The 17,816-nt window shown below is 39.7% G+C and overlaps 1 protein-coding gene across 25 annotated transcripts in view; it reads right to left on the minus strand.

The window, feature by feature from the left end:
- Window positions 1–17,816, minus strand: part of LYPD6 (LY6/PLAUR domain containing 6) — a 131,770-nt gene that overhangs the window by 9,883 nt on the left and 104,071 nt on the right. For all 25 annotated transcript variants that reach the window (XM_081582949.1, XM_081582966.1, XM_081582950.1 and 22 more), the window contains one exon: window positions 16,093–16,191. In XM_081582949.1, coding sequence (XP_081439075.1) covers window positions 16,093–16,191 — 99 coding nt within the window. The remainder of the gene's footprint in view (window positions 1–16,092; window positions 16,192–17,816) is intronic.

Consider the following 17,816-nt stretch of genomic DNA (forward strand, 5'->3'; position numbering starts at 1 on the left):
TTTGTTATACTCTTGCAGATCCCTGAGGGAGGGAATTTTATTTTTTTTCTCTCTGTTGTTCAGAATTTGGTAATTTCTATTGTTCTACCTTCCAGTTCATGGATTCTTTCCTCTATCTCTTCCATTCTACTGATAAGCTCAAGCTCATTCACTGTGTTTTAATTTTAGCTACAGTATTAACAGTTCTGAAATTTCCATTTGGTTCTCCTTTATATTTTCTATTTTTTTTTGCTGAGATTTTATTTCTCATTTCTTTCAAGTGTGTTTGTATTTGTTCATTGAAACATTTTTGTTATGGTTACTTTAAATCTTTATTAGCTAATTCATACATCTTTGTAGCTATCTCATTGCTCAGTTCAGTTCAGTTGCTCAGTCGTGTCTGACTCTTTGCGACCCCGTGGACTGCAGCACACCAGACTTCGCTGTCCATCACCAATTCCGGGAGCCTGCTCAAACTCATGTCCATCACGTTGGTGATGCCATCCAACCATCTCATCCTCTGTCATCCCCTTTTCCTCTCGCCTTCAATCTTTCCTAGCATCAGGGTCTTTTCCAATGAGTCAGTTTTTCGCATCAGGTGGCGAAAGTGTTGGAATTTCAGCTTCAGTATCAGTCCTTCCAGCGAATATTCAGGACTGATATCCTTTAGGATGGACTGGTTGGATCTCCAAGGGACTCTCAAGAGTCTTCTCCAACAACACAGTTCAAAAGCATCAATTCTTCTGCGCTCAGCTTTCTTTATAGTCCAACTCTCACATCCATACATGACTACTGGAAAAACCATACCTTTGACTAGACAGACCTTTGTTGGTAAAGTAATGTCTCTGCTTTTTAATATGCTGTCTAAGTTAGTCATAGCTTTTCTTCCAAGGAGCAAGTGTCTTTTAATTTCATGGATGCAGTCACTATCTGCAGGGATTTTGGAGCCCAGAAAAATAAAGTCTCTCATTGTTTTCATTGTTTCCCCATCTATTTGCCATGAAGTGATGGGACTGGATGTTAGTATCTATTAATTGCCATTTTTCATTCTGTTTGAGATCTTCCTGGTATGACAAGTGATTTTTTTTTTTTATAAATTTATTTATTTTAGTTGGGGGCTAATTACTTTACAATATTGTAATAGTTTTTGCCATACATTGACATGAATCAGCCATGGGTTTACATGTGTTCCCCTTCCTGGACCCCCACCCACCTCCCTCCCCATTCCATCCCTCTGGGTCATCCCATTGCCCCGGCCCTGAGCCTTTGTCTCATGCATCAAACATGGAATGGTGTTCTGTTTCACATATGATAATATACATGTTTCAATGCTATTCTCCCAGAACGTCCCACCCTCACCTTCTCCCTCAGAGTTCATAAAATTGTTCTATGCATTTGTGTCTCTTATTCTGTCTTGCATATACGGTTATCGTTACCATCTTTCAAATTCCATATATATGCATTAGTATACTGTATTGTTGTTTTTCTTTCTGGCTTACTTCACTCTGTATAATGGGCTCCAGTTTCATCCATCTCAGTAGAACTGATTCAAATCTATTTTTTTTAATGGCTGAGTAATATTCCATTGTGTATATGTACCAGGGCTTCCTTATCCATTCGTCTGCTGATGGACATCTAGGTTGCTTCCATGTCCTGGCTATTGTAAACAGTGCTGCGATGAACATTGGGGTACACGCGTCTCTTTCAATTCTGGTTTCTTCGGTGTGTATGCCCAGCAGTGGGATTGCTGTGTCATATGGCAGTTCTATTCCCAGTTTTTTAAGGAATCTCCACACTGTTCTCCATAGTGGCTGTACTAGTTTGCATTCCCACCAACAGTGTAAGAGGGTTCCCTTTTCTCCACACCCTCTCCAGTATTTATTGCTTGTAGACTTTTGGATAGCAGCCATTCTGACTGGTGTGAAATGATACCTCATTGTGGTTTTGATTTGTATTTCTCTAATAATGAGTGATGTTGAGCATCTTTTCATGTGTTTGTTAGCCATCTGTATGTCTTCTTTGGAGAAATGTCTGTTTAGTTCTTTGGCCCATTTTTTGATTGGGTCGTTTATTTTTCTGGAATTCAGCTGCAGAAGTTGCTTGTATATTTTTGAGATTAATTGTTTGTCTGTTGCTTCGTTTGCTATTATTTTCTCCCATTCTGAAGGGTTTCTTTTCACCTTGCTTATAGTTTCCTTTGTTGTGCAAAAGCTTTTAATTTTAATTAGGTCCCATTTGTTTATTTTTGCTTTTATTTCCAATATTCTGGGAGGTGGGTCATGGAGGATCCTGCTGTGATTTATGTCGGAGAGTGTTTTGCCTATGTTTTCCTCTAGGAGTTTTATAGTTTCTGGTCTTACGTTTAGATCTTTAATCCATTTTGAGTTTATTTTTGTGTATGGTGTTAGGAAGTGTTCTAGTTTCATTCTTTTACAAGTGGTTGACCAGTTTTCCCAGCACCACTTGTTAAAGAGATTGTCTTTTCTCCATTGTATATTCTTGCCTCCTTTGTCGAAGATAAGGTGTCCATAGGTGCGTGGGTTTATCTCTGGGCTTTCTATTTTGTTCCATTGATCTATATTTCTATCTTTGTGCCAGTACCATACTGTCTTGATGACTGTGGCTTTGAAGTAGAGCCTGAAGTCAGGCAGGTTGATTCCTCCAGTTCCATTCTTCTTCCTCAAGATTGCTTTGGCTATTCGAGGTTTCTTATATTTCCATACAAATTGTGAGATGATTTGTTCTAGTTCTGTGAAAAATACCATTGGTAGCTTGATAGGGATTGCATTGAATCTATAGATTGCTTTGGGTAGTATACTCATTTTCACTATATTAATTCTTCCAATCCATGAGCACGGTATATTTCTCCATCTGTTTGTGTCCTCTTTGATTTTTTTCATCAGTGTTTTATAGTTTTCTATATATAAGTCTTTTGTTTCTTTAGGTAGATACATTCCTAAGTATTTTATTCTTTTTGTTGCAATGGTGAATGGTATTGTTTCCTTAATTTCTCTTTCTGTTTTCTCATTATTGGAGTATAGGAATGCAAGGGATTTCTGTGTGTTAATTTTATATCCTGCAACTTTACTATATTCATTGATTAACTCTAGTAATTTTCTAGTAGAGTCTTTAGGGTTTTCTATGTAGAGGATCATGTCATCTGCAAACAGTGAGAGTTTTACTTCTTCTTTTCCTATCTGTATTCCTTTTATTTCTTTTTCAGCTCTGATTGCTGTGGCCAAAACTTCCAAAACTATGTTGAATAGTAGTGGTGAAAGTGGGCATCCTTGCCTTGTTCCTGACTTTAGGGGAAATGCTTTCAATTTTTCACCATTGAGGATAATGTTTGCTGTGGGTTTGTCATATATAGCTTTTATTATGTTGAGGTATGTTCCTTCTATTCCTGCTTTCTGGAGGGTTTTTATCATAAATGGATGCTGAATTTTGTCAAAGGCTTTTTCTGCATCTATTGAAATAACCATATGGTTTTTTTCTTTCAATTTGTTAATGTGGTGTATTACATTGATTGATTTGCGATGTTAAAAAAACCTTGCATTCCTGGGATAAAGCCCACTTGGTCATGATGTATGATCTTTTTAATATGATGTTGGATTCTGTTTGCTAGAATTTTGTTAAGGATTTTTGCATCTATGTTCATCAGTGATATTGGCCTGTAGTTTTCCTTTTTTGTGACATCTTTGTCTGGTTTTGGAATTAGGGTGATGGTGGCCTCATAGAATGAGTTTGGAAGTTTACCATCTTCTGCAATTTTCTGGAAGAGTTTGAGTAGGATAGGTGTTAGCTCTTCTCTAAATTTTTGGTAGAATTCCGCTGTGAAGCCGTCTGGTCCTGGGCTTTTGTTTGCTGGAAGATTTCTGATTATAGTTTTGATTTCCGTGCTTGTGATGGGTCTGTTAAGATCTTCTATTTCTTCCTGGTTCAGTTTTGGAAAGTTATACTTTTCTAAGAATTTGTCCATTTCTTCCAAATTGTCCATTTTATTGGCATATAGCTGTTGGTAGTGGTCTCTTATGATCCTTTGTATTTCTGTGGAGTCTGTTGTGATCTCTCCATTTTCATTTCTAATTTTGTTGATCTGATTCTTCTCCCTTTGTTTCTTGATGAGTCTGGCTAATGGCTTGTCAATTTTGTTTATCTTCTCGAAAAACCAGCTTTTAGTTTTGTTGATTTTTGCTATGGTCTCTTTTGTTTCTTTTGCATTTATTTCTGCCCTAATTTTTAAGATTTCTTTCCTTCTACTGACCCTGGGGTTCTTCATTTCTTCCTTCTCTAGTTGCTTTAGGTGTAGAGTTAGTTGATTTATTGGATTTTTTTCTTGTTTCTTGAGGTACGCCTGTATTGCTATGAACCTTCCCCTTAGCATTGCTTTTACAGTGTCCCATAGGTTTTGGGTTGTCGTGTTTTCATTTTCATTTGTTTCTATGCATAATTTGATTTCTTTTTTGATTTCTTCTGTGATTTGTTGGTTATTCAGAAGCGTGTTGTTTAGCCTCCATATGTTGGAATTTTTAATAGTTTTTTCCTGTAATTGAGGTCTAATCTTACTGCATTGTGGTCAGAGAAGATGGCTGGGATGATTTCAATTTTTTTGAATTTACCAAGGCTAGATTTATGGCCCAGGATGTGATCTATCCTGGAGAAAGTTCCGTGTGCACTTGAGAAAAAGGTAAAATTGATTGTTTTGGGGTGGAAAGTCCTGTAAATATCAATTAAATCTAATTTGTCTATTGTATCATTTAAAGTTTGTGTTTCCTTGTTAATTTTCGACAAGTGATTTTTTATTGAAACCTAGACAGTTTGGTATTATGTTATAACATTTTAGATCTTACCTTCTGTTTTAGCTAACTTCCTCTGACTCAGTCCCAGTAGGAGGAGGGGGTCTGTAGCCTCACTACTGCTGGGTAGCAGTCAAGTCCAGGTTCCCTACTGTCTCCTTTCAAAACTGAGAGTGCTCTCCTCATTACTTCTGGGTGGGATTTCCAGCTCCCTGCTAGGTCTCCTATGACACCTTCTTGGCTGAGAGTGGTAGGAGTGCCTCGTTAATGATTCTCACATGGCCTCAACTGACGCCACTCTACTAATGGGAGTCTGTGGCCTTATTACCACACACTCCCTAGTGGAGTCCTGACTCTCCACTTGGCCTCCTCTGACACAGTCCCAACAGGGACTGGGGGGAAGAACAACGTCATTACTGTTGGATAAGGGTAGAAGTCCAGGTCCCAGACATGGTCTGTACTGACACCATGGAGGAGGCCTCATTACCACCCAGGGGGAAGCTCAGCATCTCAGGAGAGGTTAGTATGTCTCGTTACAGCTTGTTCAGGGTGGAAGTCTAAGCCTTTGTTAGCATGGGGGTGGTGGTAACCTACAATTGTTTTCTGTCGTATTTGGCTGGAGTGGTTATTGTCTAGATTTCTGTCTTTCTAGGCTGCCTCCTTCTTGGTCCTTTGGCTACAGAGAGACAACTTTTGTTGGAGTTTATTATTTTGGTGCCTGTGGTATTTCCAGGTTTCCAGCTTTGTCATTTCCAAGTCTGGAATGTATAGGACAAAAACAAAACCCAGAGAACTCACCTCCTTGGGTCATGAGGACCTTAGCTAGTCTGCTAAGAGTCTTTCTTTTCACCAATATATATAATGTTCAGGAATTTAGTTGTACTTAGCAGGAGGAATAGAAAAGTACATCTGCTCTGTCTTTCCAAAAACCCTCAGCATTTCTGACATTTTGAGTTAGCTAGTTCTGGGTTGGGAGACTGACTTGTACAATGTAGTATATTTATCAGAATCTGTGGCCTCTTCTTACGAGATGCCAGTAGCACCCCCAACTGTGACGAGCAAAATGTTTCGATATATTAGTAAATGTCCTCTGAGGGGCAAAACCACTCTCAGTTAAGATAAACTATTCAAGATTATAATCTTCTTGAGATTAAGGTTCATTCTTGAGCACGTCAGCATTCCCCACCCTCACTCCAATATACAGCACAGGACCTGCATAATATAACAAGTGCTTAATGTATTATGAATATAGATGAATGGGGGAAAGAATATATATATATATATATATATATATATATATATATATATATAGTCTCTTCAACTCAAGATTGAGCCAAATCAACTCTTTAACTTAGTTCTGTGATATCTATAACATCTCTTGCATTTCTGTAGTTTAAGTGATCTCTTCAAATTTGAAAGTGAAATAATACTATATTTCAACCAGAAGTGCAACCTTCACATAGTATAACTGCTTTGGGAAATCGCTTGCCAGGATTTACTAAATCTAAACTTATACGTATCTTAGGAATCAGTAATTCCACCCTTAGATATACATCCAACAAAAAAGATAAGTGCTACAACGTTCATAGAAAAATTATTTATAAAAAAAAAACTGGAAACTACAAAAATGTCCAGTGGTAGAATGAATAAATAAGTTATGGTATATACTCACACAGCAATGAGAATGAATTGCCTAGAAGTAGACTTAACAAAATGAATGAATCTCTCATAATATTGAGTGAAAGAATTCAGATACAAGATGGTATATATTGTATGATTCCATTCCTATTAAAAGACCTGATAAGAAACAAAACTAATCTATGCTATTGGAAATCAGGAGGATAATTGCCTTAGTTTTCTAGGGCTGCCATAGTAAAGTAGCACAGACTAGGGATCTTAAACCACAGAAATTTATTTTCTCACAGGTCTAGAGGCTAGAAGTCCAACATCAAGATGTCCGCAAGGTTAATATCTTCTGAGGCCTCTTTACCTTTCTTATAGATGATCACCTTCTCTCTATATCTTTACATGATCTTCCCTTTGCATGTTTGTGCCCTAATCTCTTCTTATAAGGACACCAGTCATATTGGGTTAGAACCTACCTTAATGACATCTTCAAATGCAGTTACATTTGGAGGTACTGGAATGAATTTGGTGGACGGCACAATTCAGCCCATAACAGGGCCCTTGGTGGTAGGGACAGTGACTGAAAACAGACATGCTAGAACGTACTGGGGTGTGGAATACGGTCAATTTCTTAATCTGGGTGCCATGTACATGGTAAGATCAGTTTGTAAAAATTCATCATGCTGTTCACTATTCTGTATGGATATCTCACTTTTAAGTTCAGTTAAATGAAAGTGAAAGAAAAAAAGAATCCATGATGAAGGAAAATAGACTTACAAGAAAGATGAACTACAAATGAGTTGCAGATAAGCTGAATTATTTAAGGTGTACCCTAATTAGTAATGTTCACATGCTCTCCTCTGGCATTCAGGCATATTATTAATCTCTTGGCTTTCCTAGTCCTATCAATTGCTATCCACAGGCCTGTAAAAAATACTGTTTTCTTTTCCCAAGTAAGAAATGTCTCAAGGCAGAAAGGAAAAGTAAATGAATACTTATCAACCAGATTGAGTCATAACTGCTCTCCTTTACCCTGCAGTCAGCATCTCTTGAAGAAACTACTAAACAGTTACTTCTCTTTTTTAAAAACAGCATCCACACTTCTTAAGGACAAGTGACACACTTCAGGAATCTCTGCCTTAAAGCAAATCCTTGAAACTCTGAAAGCAATGTGTTTATCTCCAGACAAAGTCTAAGAAGGTGACTGAAAAGCAGGCAAAGCAAGTGAGGATAAATAGAACTTTATGGTGGATAGTAGTTAAAATCAAAACGAAACACAAAAGCATCAAATCGATGCTTCCTATCTTAGGCAATTCTGTTAACAGAAAATACTTCGACAAAAACACTGACTTGGAGTAGGTCAGATGCTCTCAGTTCAGTTCAGTTCAGTAGCTCAGTCGTGTCCAATTCTTTGCGACCCCATGGACTGCAGCACACCACGCTTCCCTGTCCATCACCAACTCCCGGAGCTTACTCAAATCCATGTCCACAGAGTTCGTGATACCATTCAAGCATCTCATCTTCTGTTGTCCCCTTCTCCTCCTGCCTTCAATCTTTCCTAGCATCAGGGTCTTTTCTAATGAATCAATTCTTTGCATCAGGTGGTGAAAGTATTGGAGTTTCAGCTTCAACATGAGTCCTTCCAATGAATCTTCAGGGCTATTTCCTTTAGAATTGACAGGTTGGATCTCCCTGCAGTCCAAGGGACTCTCAAGAGTCTTCTCCAACATCACAGCTCAAAAGCATCAATCCTTTGGCGCTCAGCTTTCTTTATAGTCCAACTCTCACATCCATACATGACTACTGGAAAAACCATAGCTTTGACTAGACAGACCTTTGTTGGTAAAGTAATGTCTCTGCTTCTTAATATGCTGTTTAGGTTGGTCATAGCTTTTCTTCCAAGGAGCAAGCATCTTTTAATTTCATGGATGCTGTCACCATCTTCAGAGATTTTGGAGACCAGAAAAATAAAGTCTCTCACAGTTTTCATTGTTTCCCCATCTATTTGCCATGAAGTGATGGGACCAGATGCCACAATCTTAATTTTCTTAATATTCAGTTTTAAGCCAACTTTTTCACTCTTCTCTTTCACTTTCATCAAGAGGCTCTTCAGTTCTTCTTCACTTTCTGACAGAAGGGTGGTGTCATCTGCATATCTGAGGTTATTGATACTTCTCCTGGCAATTTTGATTCCAGCTTGTGCTTCATCCAGTCCAGCGTTTCTCATGATGTACTCTGCATATAAGTTAAATAAGAAGGTGACGATATACAGCCTTGACGTACTCCTTTCCGGATTTGGAATCAGTCCGTTGTTCCATGTCCAGTTCTAACTGTTGCTTCTTGACCTGCATACAGATTTCTCAAGAGGCAGGTCAGGTGGCCTGGTATTCCCATCTCTTGAGGAATTTTCCACAGTTTGTTATGATCCACACAGTCAAATGCTTTGGCGTAGTCAATGAAGCGAAAGTAGATGTTTTTCTAGAACTCTCTTGGTTTTTTGATGATCCAACGGATGTTGGCAATTTGATCTCTGGTTCCTCTGCCAGCTTGAACATCTGGAATTTCACAGTTCATGGTTCATGTACTGTTGGAACCTGGCTTGGAGAATTTTAAGCATTACTTTGCTAGTGTGTGAGATGAGTACAACTGTACAGTAGTTTGAACATTCTTTGGCATTGCCCCTTCTTTGGGACTGGAATGAAAACTGACATTTTCCAGTCCTGTGGCCACTGCTAAATTTTCCAAATTTGCTAGGATATTGAGTGCAGAGCTTTCACAGCATTATGTTTTAGGATTTGAAATAGCTCAACTGGAATTCCATCACCTCCACTAGCTTTGTTCGTAGTGATGCTTCCTAAGGCCCACTTGACTTCACATTCCAGGATGTCTGGCTCTAGGTGAGTGATCACACTACCGTGGTTATCTGGGTCATGAAGATCTTTTTTGTATAGTTCTTCTGTGTATTCTTGCCACCTCTTAATATCTTCTGCTTCTCTTAGGTCCATACTATTTCTGTCCTTTATTGAGCCCATCTTTGCATGAAATCTTCCCTTGGTGTCTCTAATTTTCTTGAAGAGATTGTTTTCCCCTGTTTCTTTGCATTGATCGCTGAGGAAGGCTTTCTTATCTCTCCTTGCTATTCTTTGGAACTCTGCATTCAAATAGGTATATCTTTCCTTTTCTCCTTTGCCTTTTGCTTCTCTTCTTTTCATAGCTGTTTGTAAGGCCTCCTCAGACAAGCATTTTGCCTTTTTGCATTTCTTTTTCTTGAGGATGGTCTTGATCACTGCTTCCTGCACATTGTCTCGAATCTCCCTCCAGAGTTCTCTAGTGACTCTGTCTATCAGATCTAATCCCTTGAATCTACTTCTCGTTTCCATTGCATAATCATAAGGGATTTGATATAGGTCATACCTGAATGGTCTAATGGTTTTCTCTACTTTCTTCAATTTAAGTCTGAATTTTGTAATAAGGAGTTCATGATTTGAGCCATAGTCAGCTCCCAGCCTTGTTTTTGCTGACTGTATACAGCTTCTCCATCTTTGGCTGCAAAGAATATAATCAATCTGATTTTGGGTTTGACATCAGATGCTCTAAGGGTACAAAAAAAAATCTTGCTTAGGCTGATAGCAGAACTTTTGGTTAAAAAGTTGTTGGAAAATTCTAATTGAAGAGTGATTTTGAGAATTCCAGTGCCACCTGAGATGAACCAAAAAATGGTAGCGTAAAACTAAAATAGCTGGATAATATTAAAACAATAACCGAAATCTTGTGAAAGCATGGGTGAGCTACCAAGGCAGAGAGGATTTGATGAGTAAGATACCAGCCAAACCAACAATGCGTTAAGCTTAACCTGACACTCTACACCTATTCTGTCCTCGAGGCACTTGCTAATACACAGGTGAAGAGGCTGAGAAGCCAGGCAGAAAGCCCTGCTTGGAGATGGAGAAGCTAAGCAGAGCCTTTGTCTTAATTGGGAGGCACAAACAGGAATGCAGAAGGAGCAGGGCAGCCAGGAGACAAGGGAGTACAGAGGAGGGAGACTGACAGTCTTGGTATGGAATTATAGGTTGGCAGTTATGTACTTCCAGTGCTTTAGGAAATGTCATTCCATCCACTTCTAGCTTCTATTGTTTCTGTCCATACTAAGTGTTGGCAAGGTTGTGCAGCAACTGGCAGTTTCACACATTGCTGGAGAGCCTGAAATTGGTACAGTGACTCTGGAAACTATTAGGTAAAATCCAGTAAAGCCAAAGCATGAGTACCACGTGCCCAGCAACCCCATCTCCTGGGACAGACCTGGTGGAAATGCATATACAGGTGCACCAAAAGACACATGCAAAAATGCTGTGCACGGAAGCAATCCAGATACCTATCAACAGTGGAATGAATGGTTTTTAGTATATTCATATAATGATCTACTGTGCTTCTGTGAGAAAGAACGACTGCTGCTCACAAAAACACAGATGAAGTTCACATATAGAAGGTGGGAAAGAAAGGAGGACATTCTGCATGGTTCCATTTATATAAAACTGCACAACAATCACAACTGTATTACCTGTGGGAGGCGGACAGTAATGACTGGGGAACCTAGGTGGACTTCTGGGCCACTATGACTTCTGTGACTTAACATGAACAGCAGATGCACTGCATGTTTATGCTGTGAAAATGCAACAAACTGTGCACTTATGGTCTATGCACTTTCCAGAATGTATGTTAAACTTTAATTTTTAAAAGTTGGCTTTTAAAACAAGAATAGAAATGCAGACATAGAGAAAAGATGTGCAGACACAAAGGGGCAAGGGGAGGGTGAGATGAATTGGGAGATTAGGTCTGACATAAATACACTATCATGTGTAAAACAGATAGCTAGTGGGAAGCTGTTTCATAGCACAGGCAGCTCAGCTTGGTGCTCTGCAATGACCTAGAGGGGTAGGATGGGGAAATGGGAAGGAGGCTCAAGAGGGAACATATCTGTATACATATAGTCAATATACTTCATTGTACAGAAGACACTAACACAACATTGCAAAGTAATTATACTCCAATAGAAAAAGGTTTTTTAAAAAAAATTTTAAAGGAGGAAATCTAAGACTTTCATTTAGCAATATGACAAGACAGATCACCTGAACACTGCCTCATTACATAGCAGCCAGAAGTGTTGGATAACAGATAACCAATATCTTTTGTAAATGTACAAATGAACTCTCCAGGAAGCTAGGGAAACCCTAGGGGCCAACACTGAGGAAAGCACTGAATTCTCTACCCTGGTGGGAGACGGGAGGGCTAATAGATAAAAGATAAGAAGATGCAAGGCCTTGGGTCCTCATGGGGTGTAGAGATACAGACTCCTGTATAAGGGCAAGAACCCTGCAGGGCTATGTCCTATGAATAAGACTGCCTGAAAGAGAAGGAAAAAATCCACCCTTAAGTAAAGTAAACAAAAAGACTGTCTGTCTAGCCTGGGCTCGATCTGAAAAAAGTTGACCATAAGGAAGTCTTTCCTGAAACTCTGTAACTGTGGGGCTTGTCTTCAGTTGAGCTGGTGATCATATTTGTATTCCTTGTTTACACCAGCTAACAGATGCAGAAAGAGCTGCCAAGGGACATGCTCAGATTTTTCTTTACTTCCCCAGAAAGACAGTGAGCAGCAGAGAAGCTGGAATGAAAAGGATATGTCCCTCTATCTCAAAATTCTGGCCAGACTTTATATCAGCAGAAATTTCTACAGAAGATTTTGCCCTCAAGGGAGGCACCTGTACTTTATAATTAAGAAGGAACATAAAATCCTTAGCAGCTTAGGTATCTTCCACAGAATAAGCCTTTTAAAAAACTACAATGTTTTTGACTTGATATTTAATTCTACAAACTCTTAATAAACACTTAAGACAGTCCCTGTCTCAAGGAGATTTTAATCTCTCAGCACAGAGAAAAATCACAGGCAAACACACATGCATCTGAGCACAGAATGCTCAACTCTTGTTTGCCTTCACCAGTTTCTTCGATTGGTCCCTCATATAATATGATTTCCAGATCCTTCCCCATTCTGGTTCATAGAGATAAGAAAGTTGCATAGATTTATAACGAGCAGTTGATGAAATTAAGGTTATTGCAGAGGAAGTGCTCAAGGACTAAAGCAAGCTGAGGGGTGAACAACAGCAGTCCATGATGGAGGCTGTCCTAAATTCTTATGTCTTGGGAAGGAACATGGTCCCATGAATCTCTAAGTGCCAAAGGAAGTAACAATGCAATGGAGGAGAAAGCACTTTTATAACACACATTTCAAAAGTCAGAATGAGAGGAACTTGAAATCCAATCAATCTCCTAAGCAATTTGGGATACAAGTTTATTCCACAGGGATAAAGTTTAATATTTACACAAACTGGGTTTTTTTCACTTTCAACCAGTTATTGTCATATCAGGTGTTAATTGAAATCTCGTTAAATAGATCACAGAATAAGCCAATAGAAAACAAGGAATATCTCAGAAGAAACTACTGAGCTGTCCTTACCATGCCTTTTGGTAGTCCTATAGCTATTTCAGTCAAACTAATAAATGGGTGAAAAATGTAGATTTAATGAGTAGTTTTCAATAGACACATTTTACATTTTGGTGGCGCTCGTGGTAAAGGACCCACCTGCTAATGCAGGAGATGTAAGAGAACTGGGTTCGATCCCTGGGTCAGGAAGATCCCCTGGAGGAGGGCATGGCAACCCACTCCAGTATTCTTGCCTGGAGAATCCCATGGACAGAGGAGCCTGGCGGGCTACAGTCTATAGGGTTGCAAAGAGTCAGACACGAGTGAAGTGACTTATCATGCACTAGTAATGATGGCATTATTTTCATTCTTAGAAAAATCTGGAGAAAACCCAGAAGAAAGGTCGATGGCTCATGGGAATCATGGCTGCGCAAGAAGCAATCATCTTTTCTCAGCTTACAGCTCCAGTCCTCACTCCTTACCTGATGTTCAAGACCCCACAAAAGAGCATGGCCCCTCTGTTCTGCTCCTACCATTTCCCAGCACATTCTGCTATACCCAGTTCAGGTCTTTTGGGATCCACTGAGCCCACATGGGCACACCCCATGCCTCTGCTCTGAGTGACTTCCTGGAAAACACACCCCCTTCACTCTTTCTCCCCCTCCTTGCTCACCTATCGGGCTGCTGCCATCTCCCCAGCCCATAACACTGTCACTGGTCATCTCAGCCCCCCAACTGCAATTTTTCCGCTTCAACCCCCACAGCATTGAATGCCATGCTGCCTTTGGCATTAGCCTTTGTCCTGCCATTTTTGACATGTGATATGTTCAGATTGTATCTCCTTGGCTAAACTGCCGGCTTCTTGAAAGAAGAAACCTGATTCCTATCTTTCACCATATAATCCCCCAAAGGGTTTGGCATAAGTGGTTCTGTGTCATGAACCTCAGGGCATCACTTTCCATTTAATCCTATAAATTTCAGGATAAAAAAGAGAGAAGGAGAAATTATGTAAAGACCTGTGCTATATCCAGGTATCTGTACTTTAGAAGGATAGATTTTGACCTTGAAAGAAAGCATGAAGATGGAACTTTCTTGTGTCCGGAGAGGAATTCAAGCGGAGTACTAGCGCTCCCTGTTTTCCCTTTGTGTCAGAAATGAACTCGTACACCTCCTGACTCAGACAGGGCCTCTGTGAAATACAGCCCACAGCCCAGGAGAGCACCAGTTCACAAGCCCTCCTTTTCCTCTGCATCGTCTCTGCCAGGGTGATCCTGAGAGAAGCACTGTTGGGTTTCCTATACAGTATCTCTGGCCAGAGCCAGTGGTTTCAGAAGCTCATCTGCCAGCTTTGTCCCAGCAGGAACCAGCCCAAAGGTTATTGGCTACACAAGCAAATCATCCTGTTTTTGTCCAGAGTCACTGTTTACACTGATTCTCCAATTTTGCTGCCTATTCGAACTACTGGGGAAGCTTTCAAAAACTCATATGCCTGGCTGCACCCACACCATCTACATATGAATCTCTGGGAATGGGCCTGGGCATCAGTGTTTTCCCCTGCGATTTCAATGTGCAGCCAAGTTTGAGTAGCTGTGCTTTAACCAGGTCCATCAGCAACCCATCCAAATTCACTCTGTAGTATAATATCAGAAAACACTGCTGATTCTGGAATGAATGCCTGACTGCAGAAGGCAGTGCAGACAGGACTTCTCTTTGATTACTTGGCTGACGAGATACTTAGCTTGTGATTAAGCTGATCTTCAGTGTTTCCATATTTTCTTCTTCCCTGTGGTCTTTTGAAATTCAACTAACATCAAAGAAAAGAAGAATCCAGAAATGACAATACTACATCTTGCTCCCTATGAGTGGGGAGAGGAGCTCCCAGTGGTTCCTGTGCCTGACTGTTCATTAGAATCACCTGGGATATTTAAACACACAGATGCATGGCCCTAACCTCAGAGATGTTGGCTCAGTTGGTCTAGAGCTGTGGTTCTGAATGCCTGGCCTCCAGAACAACAGCTTTTATAACACTGTGGGTTGCTTTAGAAATGCAAACTCTCAGGCCCCATCTCAGACCTACTGAATCAGAAACTAGGAAGGAGGGGGAGGGGGAGGGGGGGCGAAAATCTGTATTTAAATAAGCGCTCCAGGGAATGATGGTCATGATGAAGTTTGAGAACCACTGGTCCAGGCAGGACACAGGTCCAGATGATTTTGAAAAGACCCACAGGTATTTCTGCTGGGCAGTCTGGGTAGAGACTCCTGCATCACATAAATAACACTGGCTTAGGGAGATAATACCTGCCCTTCACTGCAATCTCCATGCTCTCCTGATGCCCAGTCCTCCAGGGGAAACAGCATGCCTTCCACTGGGGTGAGTATAAGAGCTCTTGCATTACATTGAAAAAATAGCAGGTTTGGTGTTGGTATTTTCAGTCATTTTAACAAGTGAATTAGATCAGCAGTGAAGTCCATCTTACTATATGCTCAAACACTTGTCAATAAAATACCCTATCCATATCATCTCCCCATCAAATGAATTGACTTTCCTTCAAACCTAAAAGAGCCAATTAACAGTGACTCCATGTAAAAATATAACCATCTTATTTGATTCAATAGGATAAAAAGGACCTGAATATGAAGCATCTACTTCATTTTGAAACAGGCCTTTGAGTCAAAATTTCATGCTTCCATAGGGCATCCATTTAATCCTTCAAAGAGAACTTAACAGTTTAAAAAGCTCAGGGTTTTTATTTGTGGGATGATGACACTTAGAATTCTAGCTTCCATGCAGTCTCAGGATAGAAGCCTCTGGCAAGATATGTAATAAATAGGATCTTTATAAGAACAGCAATTCATATTTTTACTTAAAGGAAGTTCCTATGCAATGACTAATGCTTCAAAGAGTGGATTACAGGCTGGTTGTTCTCTTCTTGTGCAGCGTTTGTTGGGCCTGGGGGTAAGAAGTATCACTTACCTCTTTTGGAGCTCCAATGATGCTTCATAAGAAAGGGGATAAGCCTACAGATCAGTTTATAGCTCTGACAGTGTCTAGTGATAAGTTACTGATGTGGCACAAAAGATCTACTAATAGCCTTAGACAAGAGAAGTTGAGACTGCAAGCATGCCTCTCTCATACATGCATCACACACAGTCAACAAGGCATTCCACTCGTGGACAGCTCTGAGCAGTCCAATGTGCCTACTGAGAGTTTACCTCGAGGGCAGTAGATGTCTGGAGCCCATCGGTTGCACTCATAATTGTCTGCTGCCTTTTCACAGGTGAAGCACTTAAATCCACCAGGATATGGTGTGGCTACAAAAAAAATCAAGAGAGAAGATTAATTTTTTAGATTGAGCATAAAAGCCTACATGGTGAAGTGAGATTTTTTTTAAATTTTATTTGTATTTCTTATTTTCTTTTATTAAAAATAACAATAAAGGATTATTAGATCACAGATTATTTTCAAAGAGTCTGAAAGTGTTAACTGGCAACTAGCCATATATTTGAGAATTTGTAAAATGCTGGACAAAACATAAAAAACAGCAATACAAAATTGTGGAGCCTGTAGTTTTAGGTGTTATATAGAAATGCACGTAGGAATTTTTTAAAATTATTTTGTTAAAAGGATTATCAAAATAGCCTGACAGTTTCTTAAAAAACTAAACATTCAACTATCATATGACTCAGCAACTGCACTCCTGGGCATCTATCCCTGAGAAGTGAAAACGTACATTCACACAAAAATCTGTACACAAATGTTCACAGCAACTGTATTTGTAACATTGCCAAACTGGAAATAACCCAGCTGTCCTTTGATGGGTGAAGGTTAAACAAACTGTGGTACATCCATACCATGGAACACTAGTCAGCAATAATAATGAATATTAATACAGTCAACAACCTGGGTGAATTTCTAGGAAATTATCCTGAGTGAAAGAAGTTAATCCCCAAAGGTTATACTGTATGATTCCATTTAAGTAACATTCCATTTATGTAACATTTTTTACATGAGAAAAGTTTAGAAGTGGAGAAAATATTAGTGGTGGCTAGGAGGCTGGGGGTGAGAGTGGTAGGAGAGAGAGGGTCAGAGGGACATGGTGTGAATGAGGCCAACAGAAGGAATCTTTGTGCTACTGAAATTGTTTAGTGTCTAGACTTGGTGGTGGATCCACAAACCTACATGTGATAAAATTATGTAGAACTAAATACACAAAAACACTCATGCAAAAATACACAAATGAACACGAGTAAAATGGGGGAAGTCTGAATAAAATCAGTGGGTTAATATATTAGCACCAATAACCTGGTTGTGCTATTACTCTACAACTTTTTAAAATGTTACCATTGGGGTAAACTGGGTAAAGAACACATGGAATCTCTACATATAATTTCTTATAAGTACTGATGTAGCTATAATAATCTCAGTAAAAATATCGATTAACAAAGGGCACTCTAGATTTCCTATCATTGACTTTTATATGTCAGCTTAAGTAGACATATTAACATGGCAAATATAAATACTAGGCTCAATCATTAAAACTTCATTGATGTTGGATCATTTCTTATCAACAGCATTTCTTTAGCTCAATCTAAAATTTTTATCGGGCTGGACATGACATAATTATGCATCCTGGGGGATAGTACGTGTCAGCTAAGAGAAGAGTCTTCATTGCTAAAATACATGCTGCCTGTGCAGAGGTGACCCTCCTAACGAGGCCTGAGAGCCCATAGCCAATGTCAGGGGCAGCGTGCTGAGGGCATGGTGGGGGTGTGAATGCACTGTGGGATCCTAGTTCCAGCCTCAGGGATTCATGATTTCAGGAAGCTCTTCCTAGCCATCCCCTCCATTCCTCATCCCTAAGCTGCCTCTTCCTGCCTTCTGAAGGGGCTGTCCTCCAGTACTTGTATTCTTTGCCTTGCACTTGTGTTCAGGTGGG

The sequence above is a fragment of the Giraffa tippelskirchi genome, chromosome 3, assembly GCF_054371585.1.
Source record: "Giraffa tippelskirchi isolate mGirTip1 chromosome 3, T2T-mGirTip1v1.2.pri, whole genome shotgun sequence".
Taxonomy (NCBI): Eukaryota; Metazoa; Chordata; class Mammalia; order Artiodactyla; family Giraffidae; genus Giraffa; species Giraffa tippelskirchi.